This window comes from Zosterops lateralis, assembly GCF_965231275.1.
Source record: "Zosterops lateralis genome assembly, chromosome: 1".
Lineage (NCBI taxonomy): Eukaryota > Metazoa > Chordata > Aves > Passeriformes > Zosteropidae > Zosterops > Zosterops lateralis.
In genome coordinates this window covers 66,767,323-66,790,831 of record NC_139762.1, presented here as the reverse complement: position 1 = coordinate 66,790,831, position 23,509 = coordinate 66,767,323, and the positions used below count along the sequence as shown (strand labels likewise).

The 23,509-nt window shown below is 41.0% G+C and overlaps 1 protein-coding gene across 3 annotated transcripts in view; it reads left to right on the top strand.

Moving 5' to 3' along the window:
* Nucleotides 1-21,802, top strand: part of DSP (desmoplakin) — a gene marked incomplete at its 5' end in the record, with an annotated part of 38,496 nt that extends 16,694 nt beyond the window's left edge. The window contains 17 exons of one of the 3 annotated variants that reach the window (XM_083855310.1): nt 767-871; nt 2,064-2,159; nt 2,359-2,484; nt 3,251-3,403; nt 4,435-4,589; nt 4,995-5,121; nt 5,638-5,842; nt 6,346-6,563; nt 7,259-7,425; nt 7,728-7,866; nt 9,832-10,025; nt 10,908-11,070; nt 11,673-11,756; nt 12,659-12,766; nt 13,399-13,497; nt 14,364-14,861; nt 18,180-21,802. In XM_083855310.1, the coding sequence (XP_083711436.1) occupies nt 767-871; nt 2,064-2,159; nt 2,359-2,484; nt 3,251-3,403; nt 4,435-4,589; nt 4,995-5,121; nt 5,638-5,842; nt 6,346-6,563; nt 7,259-7,425; nt 7,728-7,866; nt 9,832-10,025; nt 10,908-11,070; nt 11,673-11,756; nt 12,659-12,766; nt 13,399-13,497; nt 14,364-14,861; nt 18,180-21,374 (5,832 nt within the window). In that variant the 3' untranslated portion in view covers nt 21,375-21,802. Of the gene's footprint in view, nt 1-766; nt 872-2,063; nt 2,160-2,358; nt 2,485-3,250; nt 3,404-4,434; nt 4,590-4,994; nt 5,122-5,637; nt 5,843-6,345; nt 6,564-7,258; nt 7,426-7,727; nt 7,867-9,831; nt 10,026-10,907; nt 11,071-11,672; nt 11,757-12,658; nt 12,767-13,398; nt 13,498-14,363; nt 16,656-18,179 lie in introns of all 3 variants that reach the window. The other 2 variants (XM_083855309.1, XM_083855308.1) reach the window with 2 other exon arrangements.
* Nucleotides 21,803-23,509: the final 1,707 nt, after the last annotated feature.

Sequence of the window (23,509 nt, the reverse complement as noted above, 5' to 3'; positions counted from 1 at the left end):
TTTTCATTATAATACTATGCAATAACCTTTTGAGTCAGGACAGGACATTTTTTGGAGGATTTTGCTCCCATTCTGTGAGTTGTCATAGTTTATTTTGACCTTGGAATGTGGCCTTCTTGGTACAGACCAGTGATCACCTTCAGATTGAGCTCACAGTCATTGTGCTGGCATGCCAAACTAAGACACTTGAATCAAGCAGTTTTAATTCTCCCTGTTGGGACTACACAGGGATCAGAGGTCTCTGTATTTGGCCCTGATTATCTGTAACCAGGAAGCAGAGCATCTCTTCCTCAGATAGTTCTGCCAGCAGCACACTGCGTGCACAGTCAGCTGTAGTTTGCCCTGCTCCTTGTCATCTGTGGGTGTGTAGGGAAATTGAGCATATGTGTTTGTTTAACCAGTATTGGTGCTTATCACCAGATTGAAAAAGGAATTAAAGTTCACGCTATTATGGAGGTGCCTTTTTTTGTTCAGTTGTTCTGGATATTGCAAGATGCAGTCATTTTTGCTTCCATCATTCTTCAGAAAGGCAGAACTTTGTGTGCTTTGTTCTCTGAAACTGCAAGCCTAGAGACTAGAATTGAGATGATTGCACCTTCTTTGATTCTACTGACTTCATAATTAACTTCAGTACACCTAATGGAAACATTTTATAGTGTTAGAGGGGATAATTTTACATTATCACAACTATCTGGGAAATTTTAGGCAAATCATCTTGTGCAGTGTACCTTTGGAGTTTGTTTAATGCTGTGTTTTGGTTATTTAGAAACGTATGAGTGAACTGGAGGTTAAGGAAAAAGAACTCAACAAGCTAAAGCAAGAAAGTGACCAGCTAGTGCTCAATCAGCATCCTGCTTCAGACAAAATCGAGGTGAGTTAGACTTTGTGTGATTTCACTTGCTCCTTTAGTTGCCATATGGGAAAAGTTCTCAGTGAAAGTTCACATACAGCGTGCTGCATTTGGGCTCAAGAAGGGTTTGCCTGACCAAAATCATGTCCATTTTACCCAGCTGTATGAGCTGCTCTAATAAATGTTACTACCTTTCTCTACAAACCTTGCTGTTAACAACTGCATGGTGACAGATGCAAGCAAAAATTAGTTCTAATTTTAGGGAGTTATCTGAGTGCGTTGAAATTGCTGAATCTTGTTTAAGCTGACTACAGTGCAGAAGTTACAGTAGGAAGGCATGTCATTGCTGTTCTGCTGTCTTAGTAGGCATGTTTTGAAAAAAAGCCACACCCTTTGTTGAGGGTTTATGTTTCATCCAGGTGCAAATACTTTTGGCAGCTGAAATTCATAGTGCCTTTCTACAGCTTAGCCAAGACTCTTGCTTTCACAGCTTGGTGTACACTTACTTTTTAATTAAAAAGGCTGCAACAATTTGTAAGACTTCATTTTATTAGGAAATGCTGTAGTTGTTGCAGTTTCAAGAGTGTGTAAGAACTTTGCAACTGAAGAAGCTAAAAGGAAAAAAAAATCCTTTCTGCCTTTCAGTGTGTTTACTTGATTAACTGTTATCATATTGTGTAAAATCCTATTTCTCCTGTAGTCAGTTTCTCTCTTAAAGGAAAGATTCTTTTAAGCTCCAGCAGTGAAATGAAAGTTGTGTGAAGTTTTTTAAAGAATATACATTATGGTTTTGTGAGTATTTTGAATCTCAAAACAAGCAGAATAAAATGCCATGTTTGGAGGTGTTCCCTGAAAGAAGGAGAACATGGCCATTTGCAGCTGAAATACTTTATTTCCACTACCATTTGCATGCTTCACCCCTTTTTGTTAATGCTCCTGGGGCTTTATTTTGATCAAACAAATTCAGGTCATGAACAGGTTTCTCTTTGTGTCTCACAAGCAGGTATTTAATTCATTTCAGTTAGGTGGATGCTTAGAAGTTGTGAAGCTGTTTGCATGAATTACATTGTTCTGATGTGTGTGAATTTGTTTTAGCAGATATTTTATTTGCATTTGTGTGTAGTGTAGGTAATTTGGTTGAGTCTAGATGTGGGAGAGGGATCAGTGTGGTGGCCTGAATTGTGTATATTACATATGTGAATGTTTTTCTTAGGCCTACATGGATACATTGCAAACTCAGTGGAGCTGGATTCTTCAAATCACCAAATGTATTGATGTTCATCTGAAGGAGAACGCAGCTTACTTTCAGGTGAGTAGTGACATGGAAAATTCACACTACTTTAAAAAAAACATGAATCCCATCAAAGATAGATTTATTGTGCATAGCACACTGTTGCTATGTTATAAGTTGTGCCAGAGGTGGGATTTCTCATTAAAGGAGTCCATCAATTTTTAGCAGATATTTTGAAGAGCTATACACAGCCAAATTCACAACTTTTCTCCCATAGTTCTTTGAAGAGGCTCAAGCTACAGAGTGCTACCTGAAAAACTTACAAGACTCTATCAGAAAGAAGTTCATCTGTGATAAGAGCATGTCACTGCAGACTTTGCTGGAGCAGATCAAAGAGCTGGAGGTACTGTCACACTTGCCTGACAGGTTATGTTCTGCTTTTCTGGGAAATCAGCTGCCCTCTTTAGATACCAAATGTAAACCCAAGTGCACTGCAGTGCTTAAATACATTACTGTATGAACTTCAGACTATTATATTTTTAAGTCTGGAACAAGTCCAACAAATTCCCAAGTTCCTGACAAGCTAACAAATGAAAAAAAAGGAATACTTTTATTCTTAGGTGATAGAATAGATTTTTCTTCAAAGGATAAATGCATGTGTTAAATGATTCATCATATCACTATCACCATAGTCTCTTTGAAAGGATAGAAGTCAGCTTTCTTAGCTGTTTTCTTATCATTAATTGAGCACTACAGTCCCAAATTGGAGAAAAAATGGTCAATGGTGTAAAAGGCCAATTGATGAAGTCAGGTTTGAAAGTGTAATTGCTCCCTTTTTTTGTTAGCATTCATTTTGTTAGATTCTTTCAATTTGTGCCTGTGTTTCTTAAGCACCACTTTAACCACGTTGAAGATCTGTATGAAAAACCTGCCATGTAAATTTTGCAAACTTTGCATTTTTCCAGAGCTGCAAAGATGCTTTGTTAGATGTTTCTCTGCTCTTTTTAAAACTGCAGTTTTACATTGTAGGCCAAAGATTCATCCCATTGGAGCTAAAGTAAGCTTTGCCTACTATAAGCTCCAAATGTATCCCTCTCTTCATAAAACAGTAGGAACTAGATGCCTTTTCTTTTTACAATAAATTTATAACATACAAATAATCTTTGCAGAATGAACGAGAGAGAATTCTTGAATACAAGAGGCAAGTGCAGAGTTTGGTGAATAAATCCAGGAAGATTGTGCAGCTGAAGCCACGTAACCCAGACTATCGAAGTAACAAGCCCATTATCCTCAAGGCTCTGTGTGACTACAAGCAGGATCTGGTATTGTATCCCTTTTTGGCTCTGAATGAACATTGTGTAGACTAGAAAATTGCAGATTACTTAGTCAGCAAACCATTGAGCTGATAGGTGTAACCCCTTTATCTGCTTTTGGTCAGCTTGAATTTCTTTGACAGAAGAAGCTCTGCCTTTCTTGCCATTATGAATAAACAAATAGGTTCTTATTGGTTAATAAATTAAGTCAAAAGTACTATTAGTAATACTCATATTTCAAATTAGAACTTAAGAGTCTTGTTGGTAATAAGACTAGAATTGTTGTACAGATGCCTCTCAAGGTCCACAGCTTTTTTTTTGGTGATTTCTTACCTTTCCAGTGCCTCTCTGGATCTTTAGGTGAACAACTCATCTAACAAAAGTGAGGAGTATACAGTTATTCATTGGTATTATTTTCTGGATGGGCTGTGAAATGAATGATGATGTTTTTTCTTCCTCCTCAGTACTGAGGCTGCTAGGGTTTATTTCTGTATTTTTTCCTTAGCAGTAAACTTAGATGTGCTTTCTGCTTATGTCCTTTTTCCTGCACCATGGCCACACCTATGGCTGCCTGGTATCAGGATTTCTGGCAGTTGGAGCTGGTGAATCTGGCTCTGCCACACTCAGTCTCAGTCCCTTTGCAAATATGGATGCAGCACTAAATATCCTCATGCCTTCAGCTCACTGGCTTAAAGCCATGCATGATTGCACAGCTTACCAGACCATGTGTCCACATTCAGTCCTTATAGGGGCAAGCCCCAGGTCTGATGATCTACCAGACTGGCAACTGCTCAGAGTGTTCCTTGCCTCACTCTTGGGCTTTTTTGGGTTTTCTTCATGTGGAAAGAATTCATTCAGAGAGACAGGGTTGATCTGTACTGCTCTATTGCCCCAGTAGGAAGCTGAGATGCACACCCAGACCTGGCAGGTGGGGAGTACTCCTGCTTCTGTCATCTAGGTGCATCTTCCTTGTCTGTCTCTCCTGGAAGCCCGGCCTTGCTTAACTAAGGAAAAACATTGTTCTGCATCATCCCTTCCAGAAAACGGTGCGCAAAGGGGATGAGTGTATCCTGAAGGACAACAACGAGCGCAGCAAGTGGCTGGTGACCGGCCCCGGAGGAGTGGATATGCTGGTGCCATCTGTCAGTCTTATCATCCCACCCCCCAACCCACTGGCGGTGGATCTTGCTACCAAGTGAGTTGCTGCCTGAGTTTGGACACTTGCCACTGGGATTAGAGTTCACTCAAAACAGCAACCAGTCACAAAACATGTTCTGTGCCTTGATCAGAGTGCACTCCCCCTGCCCCTAAAGGTGGGGGATTAAGGACTAGACCCTTGACTTGAGGAAACTCACTTCAGTGAAACTTGCTTGGGTCTAGGTTGGGGCCTAGAAATGTTTAAACATTAATGTCTACAAGGTTTTTTCTCATCTGTACTAATGAAAGTCATGTGTAAATTAATTTCCAAGATTTTTTCAAGTAGAGAATGAGCCTTAACACATTCCACATCTGGTGGATGTTGCTTGGGATGTTTTGTAGCTGTGCTACGAGGACAAATGGATTTTGATCGTGCTCTTTTTTTTTTTTTTTCTCATGCCAGAATTGAGCAATACTATGAAGCTATTTTAGCTTTGTGGAACCAGCTGTATATCAACATGAAGAGCCTGGTGTCCTGGCATTACTGCATGATTGACATTGAGAAAATCAGAGCCATGACTATTGCCAAGGTAAGACACCAGCTGGCCTTGCCTGCAGTTCAGAGCCATCCATGGCCTGATGTCTGCTGTCCCAAGCAGACTCTGTGCAGATGTATGTTCTACAAAACCATGGGCCTCACTTTTGCTAGGTTGCACAAACACTTGCACATATGGAAGGTGAAATTTTATTAAAGGAGAAACAGAATGCTTTCCTACTCAAACACAATACAGATAAGCAGGAAGATTTGCTAAGGGAATTGATTACATACTTGCTGTACTTGTTCCCACATGGATAAACAGAGTAAGAGGTAGAATTTCAAACTGCTCTTAAGGTATGAAATGATGGTAACAAGGATAAATTAACTCAGATGACACTCTTAGCACCATAGTTTTAGAGGCAGCCTAGTTAGGATTTATTAAAGTGTGATTATTTTGTGTTTTTTATAGGTTTATTAGTTCGTTCCTTAATGATTAACTAGTCATAAAGCTTCCCCAATTGCTTTTCTTTTTTCTTTTATTTCAAAATTCCCTTTTTCCTTATTTCAGCTGAAAACAATGCGTAAGGAAGATTACCAAAAAATAATAACTGACCTGGAGATCCATTATCAAGAATTCCTCAGGAACAGCCAAGGCTCAGAGATGTTTGGTGATGAAGACAAACGAAAGATGCAGACTCAGTTCACTGATGCTCAGAAGCACTACCAAACCCTGATCATTCAACTGCCTAATCAACCACGACAGCCACAAACAGGTTTGTTGTTGTCCTGGCTTTTGTGGAGTTTGGATTGCTGGGGTTTCTTTGTACCAGAGGTGGTGGGTGGTGCATTCTTTTTATGTGAAAATGTTCTCTTCAGCATATGAATGGGAATATGTTGAAGAACTGTTCTGCAGTCTCCCAACATAACAAAACTGGCCATGCACGGGGGAAGGTTTTGTTCTTCCTTTGGTGGGAATCTGGGAATAATGCTCCAAAATTCATGGAACTTGTTGGGAGAATGTTACGAATTTAGTCCATGTGATACATTTTCTGTTATTAGGAAGCATAATCTTACTGCTGCATTTTAGGAACCAAGTTTATATTTTTGTGGAGGAGAGATTTCATTGCCTGAAACAGTTGCCTAAGGGCCCAGATCTCCCACCTGTCCTTAGTTCTAAGATTGACTCAGTGCTTGGATCACTCGGGCACTGCCTTGGCCTCCTACATATTACTGCTCCGTTCTCTGGCAGTTGATGCTTACCTAATTGATTTTGCAGTGGTCCCAACTGAGACCTGTCCCTTGGGTTCCTCAAACACCGTTATTGTTAATGAGAGAAACCGAGAGTATGAGAAGCAGGAGGCCTGGCTGCTGATGGAGCTTCAGAAACTTCGGCGTCAAATTGAGGCTTCCGAGATTCAGATGGTTCAAAGAGCTCCTCTTGGAGTGGATCAAGGGGCTATGCACGACTTTTCAGCCAGAATAAAGGACTTAGAGGTAACTGTGGATGTTTGTCTTTGAGGATCTCAAGCTCAGTATGATTTTGTGCTCTGCAGTTCTGTTTATGATCAGCTGGGAAAGACACACATCCTTTGCAGAAAATTCTCAGTTGAAAGCTAACCATAATGATTTGGTTTAGAATTTACCTTCTAAGTAGAAAAAGTTGACTCTTAAATTTTAAAAATCAAATTCTGCCAGGCAAGGAATACAGAAAGACTGTTGTGAGGTGGCTGTGAGTTCATGTTAAGACTCATCCAGCGTTAAGTGCCATTACATTCCTTTTCCAAGGACTTCACTTAACCACCTGTCTGTGAGATACAGGCTGGATACACAAGACTTACTATCCCTCTCCTAGCTATTTAGATTTGTGGTAGACCATGGAGAGAAGATTGGTACAAGTTGTTGAGCATATGAGAAATTCCCATGGGGTAATGAGGTCGAGCAGAAGGACCTTGGCATGTCAGAGCTGAGTTTTGGAGTGCAGATGCTCAAAAAGACATATGACCTATTGTAGACAAAAAAGAAACTGCTTTCCTTGAGGAAAGCACGCTCAGCCACCTCTTCAGTCCTCACTCAAGCTGGTTATATTTAGAGTAGACTTGGATAAGGAGACCAATTCCATATGAATATAGAATAGAATGATCATTCAGTCAACCAAAAATGTGTAAACCGGGCATTCTCTTTTTCCTTAGGGTGTGCAGAACGACTCTCAAATAATGGCTGAAACCCTCAATAAGCATAAGGACTTGCTGCCTAACTTCAGAGGCTGTGAGAAGTATGTGTACTTGCAATCAGAGATAAATGCCCTCTTCCAAAAGCTGGAAAACATTAATGGTGTTTCTGCTGGCTACTTAGACAGGTAAGTAAATTGAGGCTATAGCAATAAATATTCACTTTCTTAGTCCAGAAAGCTGCCTTTTGTTACCAGTAGTGTAAAATTACACCTTCTTCTTTGCAAATTGTGTGCATGTTGATAGAAATAGACACTTGGGTGAATTTCTTCTTGTTTCTGTAACACTTTAAAAAAAGAAAGTAAGAAGTGTGGGTATCACAGAAAGTCCTTGTTACCTATTCTCTCTAGACAATCATCTGCAATTAATTAAAAATATCACTGTTCCTTCGTTAGTCCATAATGGATTTGCCTTTTATCATTTATTTTAGCTTGAATGCTCTGAGGTGTCTGCTCCAGGTTATTCTGCAAACAGAAGATGTGATCAGAGTTTTTGAAATCAGACTGTCTGAAGAAGAGACTGTTCCTTTGGATCTTGATAAAGTGGAGGCTTATCGGGCTTGTCTGAAGGTGAGGGGCCAAAACCCAAGGACATAGCAAAACAAAATTGGTAGCTGCCAGCACTGATCTATTGAGGTGGGGGAAACCCTTCCAAAAACATAGGAGATAGAAATGCTGATCTTGTATTTTTTGTATAGGCATACAATGTTTTGTAAGTCAGGTATAGTGCTGCAGGTTGGTCAAGGGAGAGAATTGTCCTGCTCTGTTCTGGTGCAGCCTCCCCTTGAGTCCTGTGTGCAGTTTTGGGTGCCACAAGATTAAAAAAAAATAAAGTTATTAGATAGTGTCCAAAGGAGGGCTGTGAGCATGGTGAAGGGCTTTGAGGCAAAGCTGTATGAGGAGTGGCTACAGTCACTTGGTCTGTTCAGCCTGGAAAAGAGAAGACTGAGGGGAGACCTCACTGCAGTCTACAGCTCCTTCACAAGGGGAGGAGGAGGGACAGACACTGATCTCTTCTCTGTGGTGACCAGTGACAGGACCCAAGTGAACAGGAAGGAGCTGTGGCATGGGAAGTTTAGGTTAGATAACAGGAAAAGATTCTTCATCCAGAAGTGGGCTGGGCACTGGAACAGGCTCCCCGGGGAAGTGGTCACTTCACCAAGCCTGATAGAGTTCAAGAAGCATTTGGACAGTGCTCTCAGGCATGTAGTGTGACTTTTGGGGTGTCCTGTGCAAGGCCAGGAGTTGGACTCAATGATCCATTGGATCATTTCCAGCTCAGGAAACTGTGATTCTATGAAATAATAGAATATTTTTTATTTTAATTAACCTGAAAGTAATATACAGGTTATTACTTCTTCCACCCCCTCGTTGTTGCTGCCCCCACAGCAAGGGCAGCTGCATGGACAGTTTCTGTAACCCATTTCTGTACACTACTATCTGTGTTTATTTATATTACTAGTGAATGTAGTTTTGAGGGCAGTATCTCCTTTTTTGCATACAGCCTTGTTAATTGCCCTTGTTGTCCTCTAGGTGTAACAAGTAAATCTGAGTGTTATTGAGTGTTCTGATTCTGCTACAGAGTCTAGGTCAAATCTTAAGAGTGAAAACTATCTAGCCTGTACAAGAGGAAAAGGGAAATATCTGCTTTGCCGAGCACAAAGTTGTTTTGCAGATCCAGTCTTTCATCCACCTTTATCTGCTGATCCCTTTGTGCACTGAATGCATGTGGGAGAGCAAGAACTCTTTCATTATTTTCTGTTCTTACCTTTAGTAGGGAGAAAGTGTGTAGGTGGTGCAAATGGAGCACAACCCAGTTACCTTTTTGTCATGTCAAATGACAGCTGCAGTTCAGTTGCTGGGAGTTGTTCTTAGCTGCTGTAAATTTGAACTACACAAAAAAAAAAAAAAAAAAAAGCTTGAGCATATCACTGAAGGCTGTAGCCATCCCTGTGACTGGATGGCAGACCACTGCCTGTGCTGTATATTCCATTTGGTGATACCCACAGTATGCAAGTATGTGTACCCTAAACAAGTGTGTGTATGTGAAGAAACATCTCTATGGAAGGTGTTTATAAAAATGTAAATAGGAAAAAAAAATCTGTGCAGATTTTTACATGTTTAAAAACTGGATATGGCACTCCTGAGGCTTGATTCCACAGCTGTTGCAAGTGCAGGAATCTTTTATACTTCAGTGAAATTTTCTAGTCAGTTGTTTCTAGGAACAAGCAAGGCACTTATTCTGCAATGGTAACTGCTCTGCAGAGTTCTGAGAAACTGAAAGGTTGGCGTCAGAATATAATAGCAGAGGGCTTTGGTTTAGCAAATTATTTAGTCTAGCTTTAAACACATTTTTAAGCCAAACTGTTTACCAAAATAGGTGTATCACTTTAAATAGGTTAAGTCCAGCTGACATACCTTACTGAGTTAAAAACATCTTTAGTTCCCAACATGCTGTGCATGCTGTTAAATTGGTTAAATATCAGTATCTTCTCAAAAACAAATTAAATGACAACATTTTGGTTTTTTCTCCAGAAAATGAAAGCAGACCTAAATATGAAGAAGTCATTACTGAATACCTTGGAAAATGAGCTGCAGAGGACACTTCAAATTCACTCACAGTCTTGCCAGTCATACACTCTGTATGACTTGGACATTGGAAAGTACTGTGACAAAGTTACCCAGCTAATAGACCGCTGGCAGAGGGCTGATAAGCAGATTGATAACAGGTTTGTTCATGTTTTCATGGCCTTTTCCTTATTGCTGTTGCCACCAAGATCATCTTAGCAGTGAAGTCTAAAAGAACTGATGTGCACTAATCTTTACTTCCAAAGGACAAATGGTGACTTCAGGGAAATGAGACTGGAGCAATTGTGAATAGGTTGAACTATGCTTCAAAAGGAATTGTGTAAGACCCAGCAGAAAAATGTAGTTAGCCATGCAAGTGTCTAACCTATGTGCTAAAGAGTTGTTCCATTTTTTTTTTTAATTCTTGCTAATGTTCTTGGATTAAGTGCTTCCAGTTAGCATTTTTCCCCTCAAAAAAGCAACCCTGCTTATTCCTCAACACCCTATATGTGAGGGATAAAAATAATGCTAAGAATTAAGTAACAAAATTGAATCTTGAACCTGAATTGTGAACTGAAAGCATATTCTAAACATTTGAGGGGGACAGGTGGAGGTTGGGGTATGGCTTGTTTTAGTTTGTTTTATTTTGTTTTTATCTGAGGACAAAATGTGGTCTTAACTAGTTGCTGGCTCTTCAGTGAAAATTGAGAACAAGAGTACTGAAGTCAGTGAACTTGATTTTTATTACTACAAGTTTTATTCATCCCTCACTTTTGACAGGAAGGCCCAACCTCTGTCTATTACAGAGTTGCTCAAAAGGGAGGTATTGAAACCCCATACTGGGTGACTAACAACCAGTACAATTCCCATTTATTTAAAAATTTTGTTCAGAATCTCCTTTTCAGAGCTTCCTATAGTTTTGTGTAAGTTTATTTCTGTGTCTTATTTCTGAAAACTGTGTAAAGAGATAGAAAGAGAATGGACTTTCCATTTTGACATGTTTTTCCCTTGTTTTTTTTTTTTTTTTTTTTTTTTTTTCCTAGATCATGGGATTTAGAAAGGCAGATCAAACAGCTGAAAACCTACCGAGATCTCTACCAGGCTCTGTCCAAGTGGATCTGTGATGCCAAGCGCCGGCAGGATTCTATTGAGTCCACAAAGCTGTGTGATTCCAACACTATCATGAGATACCTACATGATCAGAAGGTATGCAGCATCTAAATGAGTTGTCTTCAGTTATCTGGATTTTGAATTGTTTTGCTATACAGAAAATATCAGTATCAACGCAGTCTGCAATACAGTGGCCTGTTTTGAATTATAAAGTATGCAAGCTACCAAAAACCAGCACATATGTAGAAGGCAGGAGGGAGGAAATATTATTGTCCTCATTACTTTCTGTCAGCACTGCAACAAATTATGAACAGGACTGTGTTTGGCTCCTACAAATTCACTGACACTTCTACACATCAGCCTTGAATTAAAGGAACTGTAAGATGGTGCAACTTACGGGACAAATTACAGCACAAAAATAAAAATCAAGTAAATACATCTAAGCTAACGTCAAGGAACTCTGCCTTCCCAGACCTGGGGGTTTTTCAGTTGCTGGGTGTTCTCTCTGAGAAAAACCTTCTCATGCCCAAAGAGCTTGGTGTTATAAAAACTGCCCGGCTACAGGTAATTTCAGGTCTCAGCTTCAGGAGCTGCAGTAGTCTGCTGCTGCAGGTGCTTTCTGATGCAGGCAGCATGTACAGGAGGAAATACTGGTAAATCTTACAGGAGTGTTTCATGGCTCACTTTTTTCTTGACAGAACTTGCACAGTGAAATCTGTGGGAAGCGAGACAAAGTTGAGGAGCTTCTCAAGCATGCAGATCAGTGCTCAGCTGCAATTAAGGTACTTGGATCTCAGCATTTTTGTGGGGTGTGGTTTCTCATGGTCAGGTACATCCCATTGTCTCTGCTCTGCTGACGGGTGAAAAGTCAGCTCCCTGATGTGTGTGTCCAGAAATTGCTGGGGTGAAGTACTTCTGAGTACAAAACACAATGAAAGGAATTTATGTACTTGCCACCTGAAGACTATGGGATCATGCAGCAGATATCAGTGAGAGCTTCTCTTCAGGTGAATCAAAGCCTCCTTCTAGCCAGACCAAACTTTCCAGTTCACATGTAAAAAAAACATAAGGAAGTCAAGAGCAGATTGGTACTTAACAAAGGTCTGATTAGGATCTGATGTAGGAGGCAAGACAAATGCAGATTAGCAGGAGGAATGGTGTGCAATAGCCATGAAAACCAGTAACATACAGAGGGAATGGTTTTGTGGTCTTTGCATTTTTATGTCACCTTTATATCTTTGCTTTCTTCCAGCTTAATTACTTACTCTCTGTGACAAAGATTTTGCTCTATGTGTGACATGGCATATGTGATACAAAAGAGATGCAGAGACTGTTATTTCTGATGAAATTTTGGTGGATAGCAGTACCTAGACTTATTACTCCTCTGAATCTTTTTCATCTCTGTGTAGCCCTCAACTTACAGAAACTGTTATCTTCTTGCTTTTGTAAAACATTTTTCCTCTTTTTCCCTTGTTATTCTCCTCCATGAATCTCCATAGGGGTTCTGTTTATGATAGAGAATCATCTGCACATGGTCAGAAGTACAAACAAGGGAAAAATACAGCTTTTCATTAAGAAAACAAAACCAAAAAAAAAACCCCAAAACCTGCATATTCTGAAATAGATTCACAGAGAATTCTTTGTCAGTTTCTAAGTGGGTCTTGTTTTTTGTCTTGTTTTTCAGGATTATGAACTACAGGTTGCTTCCTACAGTTCGGGATTAGAAACACTGCTCAACATACCTATCAAGAAGAGTGTGGTTCAGTCTCCTGCAGTGCTGATTCTACAAGAGGTACCTTTCTTTCCTCCCCTTCAATCTTCTGAATACATTTGTCTGTGTGAGCCCCTGTGAGTCATTCCCAGCTGTATTCTAACACTCAGCACTGTCACTGGTAATGTGCGCCAAGCACGAAAGCACAACGAATTAGTGCAGAATAGTCACTGTGCTGTAAAATCAGACCTGGGCTTGTTTAGACATTAGATTAGCCCTCAGGAATTTATCTCATCCCTATGCAGTGTCCGCTGCATGCATAGTGTGAGAAAGGTAGATTTGTGCCCCGAGTGGTTTAGTCACTTTCAGCCTAGGAATTAACTGCTATTAGAAATTTGACTTGGGTTACTTGTGACTGTCAGACAGGAAGAGCGTGATGAACCAGGGGATGAAGGCTTGAATTTAATATCACATCAGCAGTGAGGGGCAAACAATCCTGAAAAGCCAAAAAAGGTGTGGATTTTTCACAAGAAGAATTTACACTTTTGAGGTCCTCAGAAAGTCGTGTGAATTTGTGAGGTGATGAATCTGCTTTTTACTTTGTCAAGTGGTGTGTTTGCTCAAGTAGATTGGAATCCTTTAAATGGTCTGAACATAGGTATGTTCATGTCTAACTCTAGTACAAGCTGCTAACAATTTTGTTTCTTTTCAAGGCTAATGAGGCTCAGTCCCGCTATATAGAGCTTCTTACAAGATCAGGAGATTATTACAGATTCCTGAGTGAAATGTTAAAGAGCATGGAGGATTTGAAGGTATTGTAACTCTTATTTTCTGTAGCTTTCATTTTTATTACAGATTAAAAAACTATCACTGATCAGAGGCAGAAAGTACAGTGTAAAATAGCTCACAAAACTATATCCAGAACTCAGAGGTGTCCTACAAAGGAGGCATATTAGCAGTGATGTGCATCTTTTGTGAAAGAGTACAGTGTTTTACAAAGTGACCTCTGAGGTGGTGTTTGAAGTAAGGTAGGGAACTGGTCCTCTTGGTAGATAAAGAGGTGCTCATCCAGGCACACGAGCAATCCTTCCCTGCCTATCCCAGCCTTGACCTCAATGACAGAACAGCTACCTCAGTGCTGAAAACTTGCTCCTCGTGGTTGAGGGCACCTCGTTTTAGACTGCATTCCAAAGTATTTGGAAAGAAGCACCTATGATTTGATACAGCTCAATGAAACAGAGAGGTCCAATAAAGAAATTGCATATATGGAATGTGATTTTCACCTGTTTGAAAACTGGGGAGATTCTAAAGGTGACCATTTCATACTTTGCTGGTAAACTTCTGCTACACCACATTTTACTATCAGTGATGCATCTCTCCCCCCCACATCAAGTATCTTTTCCCCTCTGAAAATCATTATATGCTGATTTCAGAATAAGGTTTGACTCTGAATTAATAAGGATTCCAGAATTTGTCTTGATGACAATTAAATAAAAAGGCTTGGCTTTAGCTCTCATTGAAGCAGCAAAAAAAAAAAAAAAAAAAAAAAAAAAAAAAAAAAAAAAAGTTGTCAGTGTTACAAATGTATATTTTATTGCATGTGATGATTCTGAAACAGTTGTCACAAATATTTATGGGTGTTTTTCTGTTTGTTTGTTTTTCTGCTATCATGTTGCAGATGAAAAACACCAAAATTGAGCTCCTGGAAGAAGAACTCAGGCTTGCTAGGGATTCAAATTCAGAGACAAACAACAAACATAAATTCCTGGAGCAAAATCTGCAGAAGTACCAGATGGACATTTCTCAGCTCAAGGCAAAACTGATGAGTTTGGAAGAAATGAAAAGACAAGCTGAAATGGATGGAAATTCTGCTAAGCAAAATCTAGACAAATGCTATGCCCAAATAAAGGATCTAAATGACAGAATAACCAGGTTGACTTATGAGACTGAAGATGAGAAAAGGAAAAGGAAGTTGCTGGAGGATAGATATGAGCAGCAGAAGAATGACTATGACCAACTGCAAAAAACAAGGCAAAATGAGAAAGACAGCCTTGGTTGGCAAAAGTTAGAGTCTGAGAAGGTCATCAAGGAGAAGGAGTACGAGATAGAAAGATTAAGGGTTCTTCTTCAGGACGAAGGCACACGGAAGAGGGAGTATGAAAATGAGCTGGCTAAGGTAAGAAACCAGTTTAGCGAGGAGATGAGTAATTTAAAGAACAAGTATGAAACAGAAATTAATATTAAGAAGACAACAATCCAGCAGATAGCTGCACAAAAAGATGACGATGCAAAAGGCCTCAGAGCCCAGGTGGACAGACTGACAAGAGAGAACAGAGACCTTAAGGATGAGATCGTGAGGCTGAACGATGCCATTCTGCAAACAACAGACCAGCGGCGGAGGGCAGAAGAAGATGCTCTCCAGCAGAAGGCTTGCAGTTCTGAGGTGTCGCAGCAGAAGCATCAGTTAGAGCTGGAGCTGAAACAGATCATTCAGCTTCGTGGGGAAGACAACTCGAGATACAAGCAGGCTCTTGAGGAGGCTGCCTCAACTATTCAGGATAAAACTAAGGAGCTGGAAAGGCTAAAGCTTCAGCTTCAGGAAGAGGCTAAAAGCCGATGGGAACTTGAAAATGAATTGGCTAAGGTAAGAAACAGTTATGATGAGGAAATTATTAGTTTAAAGAACAAATATGAAACTGAGATTAATATCACAAAGAACACAATTCACCAGGTCACCTTGCAAAAGGAAGAGGAGGCAAATAATTATAGAACGCAGCTTGATAATGCCATGAGAGAAAATAGGAATTTGTGTGAGGAGATTAGGAGACTGAAGAATACAATAAGTCAGACAACGGATAATCTACGGAAAATAGAAGAGAATGCTCAGCAGCAGAAGGCAGCTGGCTCAGAGCTTTCTCAGAAGAAACAGCAGCTGGAGATTGAGCTAAAACAAGTTATTCAGAGACATTCTGATGAAAGCATGCGATACAAACAGTCACTTGATGATGCTTCTAAAACCATTAAGGAAAGAAACAAAGAGATTGAAAGGCTGAGAAAGTTGTTGGATGTAGAAACAAGTCAGAGGAAAGAAGTGGAGGATGAGAACAGTCAGTTGAAAAGAGTCCAGTTTGACCTGCAGAAAGCAAACACAAGTGCAACTGAGACAATTAACAAGCTGAGGATCCAAGAGCAGGAACTGGCCAGACTGAAAATTGACTATGAAAGAGTTTCACAAGAGAAAAAAGGCAGGGATCAAGAAAGTGCAAAGTTCCAGAGCACTGTAAAAGACTTGCAGATCCAGAAACATAAGCTGGAGGAGGAACTTTGCAGACAGAACAAAAATTTAATGGAGGAAACATCCAGGAGGAAAAAGCTGGAGGAGGAAATTGAAGGCATGAGGAGATCTCTGAGAGACCAGTCGGTTAAAATAACTAATCTCACACAGCAGATAGAGGAAGTATCTATTGTAAAGAAGAGGAATGAAGATGACCTTAGACACCAAAGAGAAGTATTAGATGGTCATGTGAGAGAGAAGCAAAGATACATGGAGGAGTTGAGAAAATACACATCTGATATTGAGGCTTTACGTCGTCAGTTGGTCCAAGAACAGGAGCAATTAAAGCAGGCTCACCTACGATATGAGCACTTACAGAAAACCTCTGAGGAAAAGAGCAAAGCCTTGAATGAGTGCAAAATAGAGATCGAAAGGCTTCAGTCTCTCACCGAGAACCTTACCAAGGAACACTTGTTACTGGAGGAGGAGCTGCGAAATGTTAGATTGGAGTACGATGACCTCAGAATGGTCAGGAATGAAGTTGATGAGAAAAATACCACCATTGCTGAACTAAAGAATCAGCTTCAGATGAGCAGCAAGCAAACCCTGGAACTTCAGGGCTTGCTTAATGATTTACAGAAAGAAAGGGAAAAATTGAGACAGGAAATTGAAAAATTCCAAAAGCAAGCTCTAGAGGTATTCACACGTATTTTGATCCCAGCTTTACTGTTTCTCAAATACATAATTAATTGCAGTGTTGATTTGAGCAAATTAATTCACCCTTTGCTGTTTGAAGTCACTGTACTTGTGACTAATATCCCCTTTATGACCCTTCCTCTTGGTTAAGTTTTAAATAAAAATGGCAGGATTTGGCCACTTCTTTACTCCCTGTTCTAGGGAGCCATAAGTGCTCATCACCTAGGAGAGCCTTGTTCTCAGGCCTTGCCCCAGAAGAAATCTGTGTTCTGTGCCAGTGTCCAGCAAACCATCCTAGGAAAAAATGGGAGCACGTGGAGTACCACTGTGCTTTAACAGTTCCCTGCTGGCTGTGTGCTTCCCAGGCTGTTTCAGCCAGGATGGGTTAAAGCCATCATTTGAGGCTGACCTGAGTGCTGTCACAAACAAAACTGGCTAAAAACCCCAAGACCAACAAGCTGTCAAGGTGCTGATTAGCTGGGTAAGGTGTTGACTCCAAGTGAGGATTAGAAGTCATGTTGTCAGCTGTACCTCAGGTACTAAAAGCCTATCTTTCATGGACTGTTCTTATGTTCTTAAGTCACTAAGGCCATTTGCAAATTGTACTATTGGCCCTTATTTCTTAAACTTTAGGTGACAACATAAACAAGTTGAAGAAATCATTTTTTTAATATTTTGTTCTTCTGCCTAGTTTCTTCTACAAAGAGCTACTCTTTAAATGTATATGAGTGAGCACTTGTGAAAATGTTTTTTTCTCCTCGACTTGTCCCTTACATTTCTTTTCTCATATCCTTTATTCTAAAAATCCTAATACTGATATTAAAAAAATACTAACATTTGGGATTATATAACACCTGTGCATACATATATATATGTGTGTATATATATAAATAAATATATATGCATGTGTTACAAGTAGATAAATTTGTATTCAGTTTAATATGGACTGCATACAAACATGCATGCTTGCAGGCGTTTGTGCATGTGCATATATGAAGACACTGCATGAATTAAAATGGAAGGCAACACAGGTAAAATTGTTTGGAATGACATGTGAAACTAACAGGAAAGCAAAAATTGAGTCATATGTTTCCTTTTTATCCGTATATGACCAGCCCTTAGCTGATGCAAATTCCCCTGGATTAATAGGACTGCCAGGACATCTGCTGAGCATCAGGCTATTTATGAGTCTTAAATGCTCTGTGTATTTGTCAGTGTACTGTGAGAAGTATCAAAAAGTTAGAGAACTGAGTCAGCTGAGATCTAGGCTGTGGGTAATGGAATGAAGTCTCTTGAGTCTCTGGCAGTACTGGAGACAGTGTAAGTGAAGGGATAATGTGCCTTCTCTGGTTTATGTGTGTCCATAATCATGGATAAGGCACTGCTGTGACTAGAATATTTTCCAGTGGGAGCTTGCTGCAGGTTAAATGACAGGCTGGAGAGCATTGTGGGCAGAGGGCATAACTCTAACCAGCACAAACTCTAACCATCCTTTCTTGGTTTATTTCTCCTCCACAATTGTAGGCATCCAGTAGGATTCAAGAATCCAAAAATCAGTATAGTCACATTATGCAAGAAAGAGAAACCCTGCTGATAAAAATGAGTGCTTTGGAGCAAGACAAAGCCAGACTGCAGAGATTGGAAGAGGAGCTGAACCGTTTGAAAGTTACCCTGGAGTCAGAATCACGTTTGAAGCAACGCCTGGAAAGTGAGAAGCAACAAATTCTGAATGACCTCAATCAGTGGAAGAGCCAGCACTCCCGAACAGAGGAATCCATAAGGAAGATCCAGTGTGAGAAGGAGAAGAGTGAGAGGGAGAAGAACAGCCTGAGGAGTGAGATTGAAAGGCTGCAGATGGAAATCAAACGGATTGAGGAGAGATACCGGTGCAGACTGGAAGAAACCGCTGTCAAAAACCAGTCAGAGCTGGAGTCAGAGCGTCTCAGGCTGCAAAGAGAGATTGAGAAACTCAAGCAGCGCCCATATGGGGCTCACAGATCTACGCAGACCGAGGAAGACTTCTGTATTGATGCCTCCAAGCTGGTGTTCAGCGGGCTGCGGAAGAAGATCACAGCCATGCAGCTGTATGAGTGTCAGCTCATCGACAAACTCACACTGGATAAACTGCTGAAGGGGCAGAGGTCAGTGGAAGAGGTCGCAGCTGACATTGAACCCTACCTCAAAGGGGCAGGTGCTATTGCAGGGGTGTCCCTTTCACCCAGACAGAAGTACTCTTTTGTTGAGGCCAAACGGAATCAGCTGCTAACAGCAGAAAACGCAGTCCTGCTCCTAGAAGCCCAGGCAGCAACAGGAGGTGTGATAGACCCACATCGGAATGAGATACTGACAGTGGACAGTGCTATCGCCAGAGATCTGATTGACTTCGATGATAGAGAGCAGATCTATACAGCAGAAAAGGCTATTACAGGATTTAAGGATCCTTTCTCAGGCAAAACTGTGCCGGTATCTGAAGCCATCAAGAAAAACTTGGTTGACAGAGAAACCGGAATTCGTCTGCTTGAAGCCCAGCTGGCTGTAGGAGGGATTGTTGATCCTGTCAACAGTGTTTTCCTACCCAAAGAGATAGCTTTATCCCGTGGGTTGATTGACAAAGACCTATACAGGATGCTAAACAACTGCCAAGGCAATACAAAGAACTTCATTGATCCCACCACCAAAAAGGCAGTCACTTACATGCAGCTGAAGGAAAAATGCAGGATTGAACCACACACTGGTCTGCTCCTCCTTCCAGTGCAGAAGAGGAGTATGTCTTTCCAAGGGATCAGGCAGCCTGTCTCAGCAGATGCACTGCTTGAGGCTGGAATCATTAAGGAATCAACAAGGAATGACTTGGAAAGAGGTGCAATTACAGTGGAAGAAGTGAGTGAGAGAATTATTGATTTCCTTCAAGGCTCTAGCTGTATTGCTGGTATCTACAATGAGGCTACTAAAGAGAAACTTGGCATTTACCAGGCTATGAAAATAGGTTTGGTTAGGCCGGGGACAGCCCTTGAACTCCTAGAAGCCCAGGCAGCCACAGGGTTCATAGTGGATCCTGTCAGCAACGTGAGGCTGCCTGTTGAGGAAGCTTACAAAAGAGGCCTTGTTGGAATTGAATTTAAAGAGAAACTTCTCTCTGCTGAAAGAGCTGTCACTGGGTACAAAGACCCAGAAACTGGAAACATCATTTCTCTGTTCCAAGCAATGAACAAAGAGCTCATAGAGAGAGGCCATGGCATTCGTCTGCTGGAGGCCCAGATCGCTACTGGCGGGATCATCGACCCCAAAGAGAGCTACCGCTTGCCAGTAGAGACAGCCTACAAGCGTGGCTACTTCAATGAGGAGCTCAACCAGATCCTCAGTGATCCCAGTGATGACACCAAAGGGTTCTTTGATCCCAACACAGAGGAAAATTTGACCTACTTGCAGCTGAAAGAAAGATGCATAAAGGATGATGCAACGGGGCTCTGCCTTCTGCCCCTGAGAGAGAAGAAGAAGGTGATGCACACCTCGCAGAAAAACACCCTTAGGAAGCGCAGGGTGGTCATTGTAGATCCAGAAACAAACCGGGAGATGTCCGTTCAGGAGGCATACAGCAAAGGCCTCATTGATTATGACACCTACACAGAACTAGCTGAACAGGAGTGCGAGTGGGAAGAAATAACTATCACGGGATCAGATGGCAGCAGCAGAGTAGTTCTTGTCGACAGAAAAACAGGTAGCCAGTACGACATCCAAGACGCCATTGATAAAGGCCTGGTGGAGAGGAAGTTTTTTGACCAGTACCGTTCTGGCAGCTTGAGCCTGACCCAGTTTGCAGACATGATTTCCTGCCGTAATGGCACTGACGAGGTGTTCCGGCATGAGTCTGTGACTCGGTCTCCCACCGTGCTGAGTGTCAGGAGTTCTTCTTCCGTGATCAGGAGCGGTTCTTTCTCAGAGACCCCAGATGAGTGCAGCCCTATTGCAGCCATATTTGACACGGAAAACTTGGAGAAGATCTCCATTTCAGAAGCTATACAGCGGGGCATTGTGGATAGCATCACCGGGCAGCGGTTACTTGAAGCCCAGGCCTGCACTGGTGGCATTATTTGCCCTACCACTGGCCAGAGGCTTTCGCTCCAGGAAGCCACTGGCCAAGGCATCATCGATCAGGATATGGCCACACGTCTCAAACCAGCCCAGAAGGCCTTCTTAGGGTTCGAAGGCATAAAGGGCGGACGCAAGAGGATGTCAGCAGCTGAGGCAGTGAAGGAAAAATGGCTGCCTTATGAGGCTGGGCAGCGGTTCCTTGAATTCCAGTACCTCACTGGAGGTCTCGTGGACCCGGAAGTGCGTGGAAGAATAACCACTGAAGAAGCCATTAGGAATGGATTGATTGACGGCCGTGCTGCCCAGAAATTACAAGACACCAACAGCTATCCCAAAATTTTGACCTGCCCCAAGACCAAGCTGAAAATATCTTACAAAGATGCAATGAACCGCTCAATGGTGGAAGACATCACTGGGCTTAAACTGTTGGAAGCAGCCTCTGTTTCCTCCAAAGGCATATCCAGTCCCTACAATGTCTCCTCGGCACCTGGCTCTCGCTCTGGCTCTCGCTCTGGCTCACGTTCAGGCTCACGCAGTGGGTCTAGGAGAGGAAGCTTTGATGCCTCAGCAAGCTCTTCATATTCTTACTCATACTCAGCCTTCAGCAGTGGGTCTATTGGGCGCTAGTAACAAGTGAGAGAATGCATCTGCATTTTATTATCGTTTAGATTATCCTATATTCCATTTACTAAAAGAAAAAAAAAAAAACCAGCAACAAAGTAACTCAAAGCAAAGCCTTGAAGTCTTTTCTGGGTGTGTTACACTTTTCTTCTGAAAAAGCTGTAAAATGCTTGAATGCAAACTTATAGAATATAGGTTAGGAAATGCAAAAATAATATTTGTGAATTTTGAGTTTTGGTTCCCATTTCCTTTTAGTCTTTGGATTTTAATAGGTCTCTGTATATTTTAAATACTATGTCATGTGCCTTCTGTTATCCGTAACTATCAACCTATAAGGTGATAACTGAGGTTTGAAAGTCTTGCAGTAGTTAACTTTTTATCCACGTAGACCTTTTTCAATTTGCTATTATGAAAAAAAAAAGATATTAACAAAACAGACAGAAATGCTCTTAATACTGGTTTAGAATCTATACCATAAACATGAAACTGTCTTTCAGATGCTCTACTTCTTCATGTTTGGCTAGCCATTTTCTGAAGTATAACTTGGTGGATGTAAAGGGCTATTATTAGGCTGGGCTTTTGTTTTACTATATACATTTCTACTGTTTTGCTTGATTTCCCTGTAACAAAGAAAAAAAGTCTAACTGTACCATGTGAGGTATTCTGGACAATAAACTTCTGAAATTTTAAAGTATTTGGTGTGTACTTAATAATTTTGTCTGTGGACATTCTTGGAAGTGCAAGTTAGAGAAAGAAGCATTTTTAAAAGAAGCAGACACTAGCTTTATTGTAAAAAATGTGCAGGCACATCACCTTTCATGATGCTGAGCCATCACTTTTATGAATAAGGACTTCTGATTCTGATTTTTCCATAGGAAAATTAAGATAGCACCAATAATGGAAGCTGTGCCACAGCAGCAGAATGCCTGTTTGCACATTTTTCTATAGAGTTGATGATGATACTAGAAAGCGTATTTCTTCTGCTTGTGATCCAGCTCATTGTCTCTGCAGTTACAAGGGACTGAGTCAGATTCTCCCTTACACATCCATGCAACTTCAGATAGTGAGCGGAACAAAAAACCAGCTGGCTTAGCTGGCCAACTGTGGCACAGGAACATCTTTCAAAACCTGAACAATTGCCTCTTGTAACATCCTTCTGCCTCTTCTGTTTGCTCCTGAAAGCCTAGGTTGAGAAAACCACAGTAGTGTTTCAGTGCTTACATGATATCTTGCTGTCATCATTTTTCTGTAGGCTCTGGCATCCTGCTGATTCCTTTTATCTGAGCGGAGAAACCAGAGCAGGACTAAATGACCAAGGTATTAGAGGACACAAGAGTATTTTGAAACCACTTCCACCAGTGCAGAAAATTACTTGTATACATGGAGGCTGTTCTGTCCTCTCCCCTGTGGCACGCAGTGCAGATACCTCTGGGTGGGCACAATGTTCTCAGCAGAGTGATTGATCAGTTACAAGAATTTATTTATATTTTATTTTATACAGTGCTTTAGGGACAAAACTGTTAGTATAGTTTGCCACTAATTTCTTCTTTTAAAGGAGAAATAATTTCTTCCTTTAAATTGTTCAAAGCACATACCTCCTTTTAGCCATGAACCGTGTAGGAACCCTGCTGCTCTATGAATTTTAGTTGCTGTAGATAGAAAGAAGATGTTGAACATAAATGTTAGTCACTGTTAATTATGCTGACTGATTTTTTTGTAGAATGTTTCTTTTCTGCAGTAAGGAATAGCACATGTTCTGATCCTGCTGTCTCTGGATAAAGTTTACCCTCTTGTCTGAGAAGCATTTCCAGGGCTGTGTATAAAATCTCTGCCATATGTAAAGTATCTTCAGTTACTGGACTGAGAAATTATTTGGACTCTTACAGGTCAGTGTTGGAGACCTCCACAGAAAGTAGGTGAGAAAGTGCATCCTGTCTTCTAGGGAATCTTCACAGCTTTTGGAGATTTCTCTCTACAGCTGAGTCTTTTAGTTGTACCACAGAGGAAGAGTCAGTGTCTGAAAGGCTTTCTGATTGCTAGGGAGAAACAACCCTGTAAAAAAACCCCCTAAAAATCACTGCTTAATTGAATCCCAGACTGATTCTGCAGCTTTAAATGACTGTGGAGTTCCTAGGGTCTAC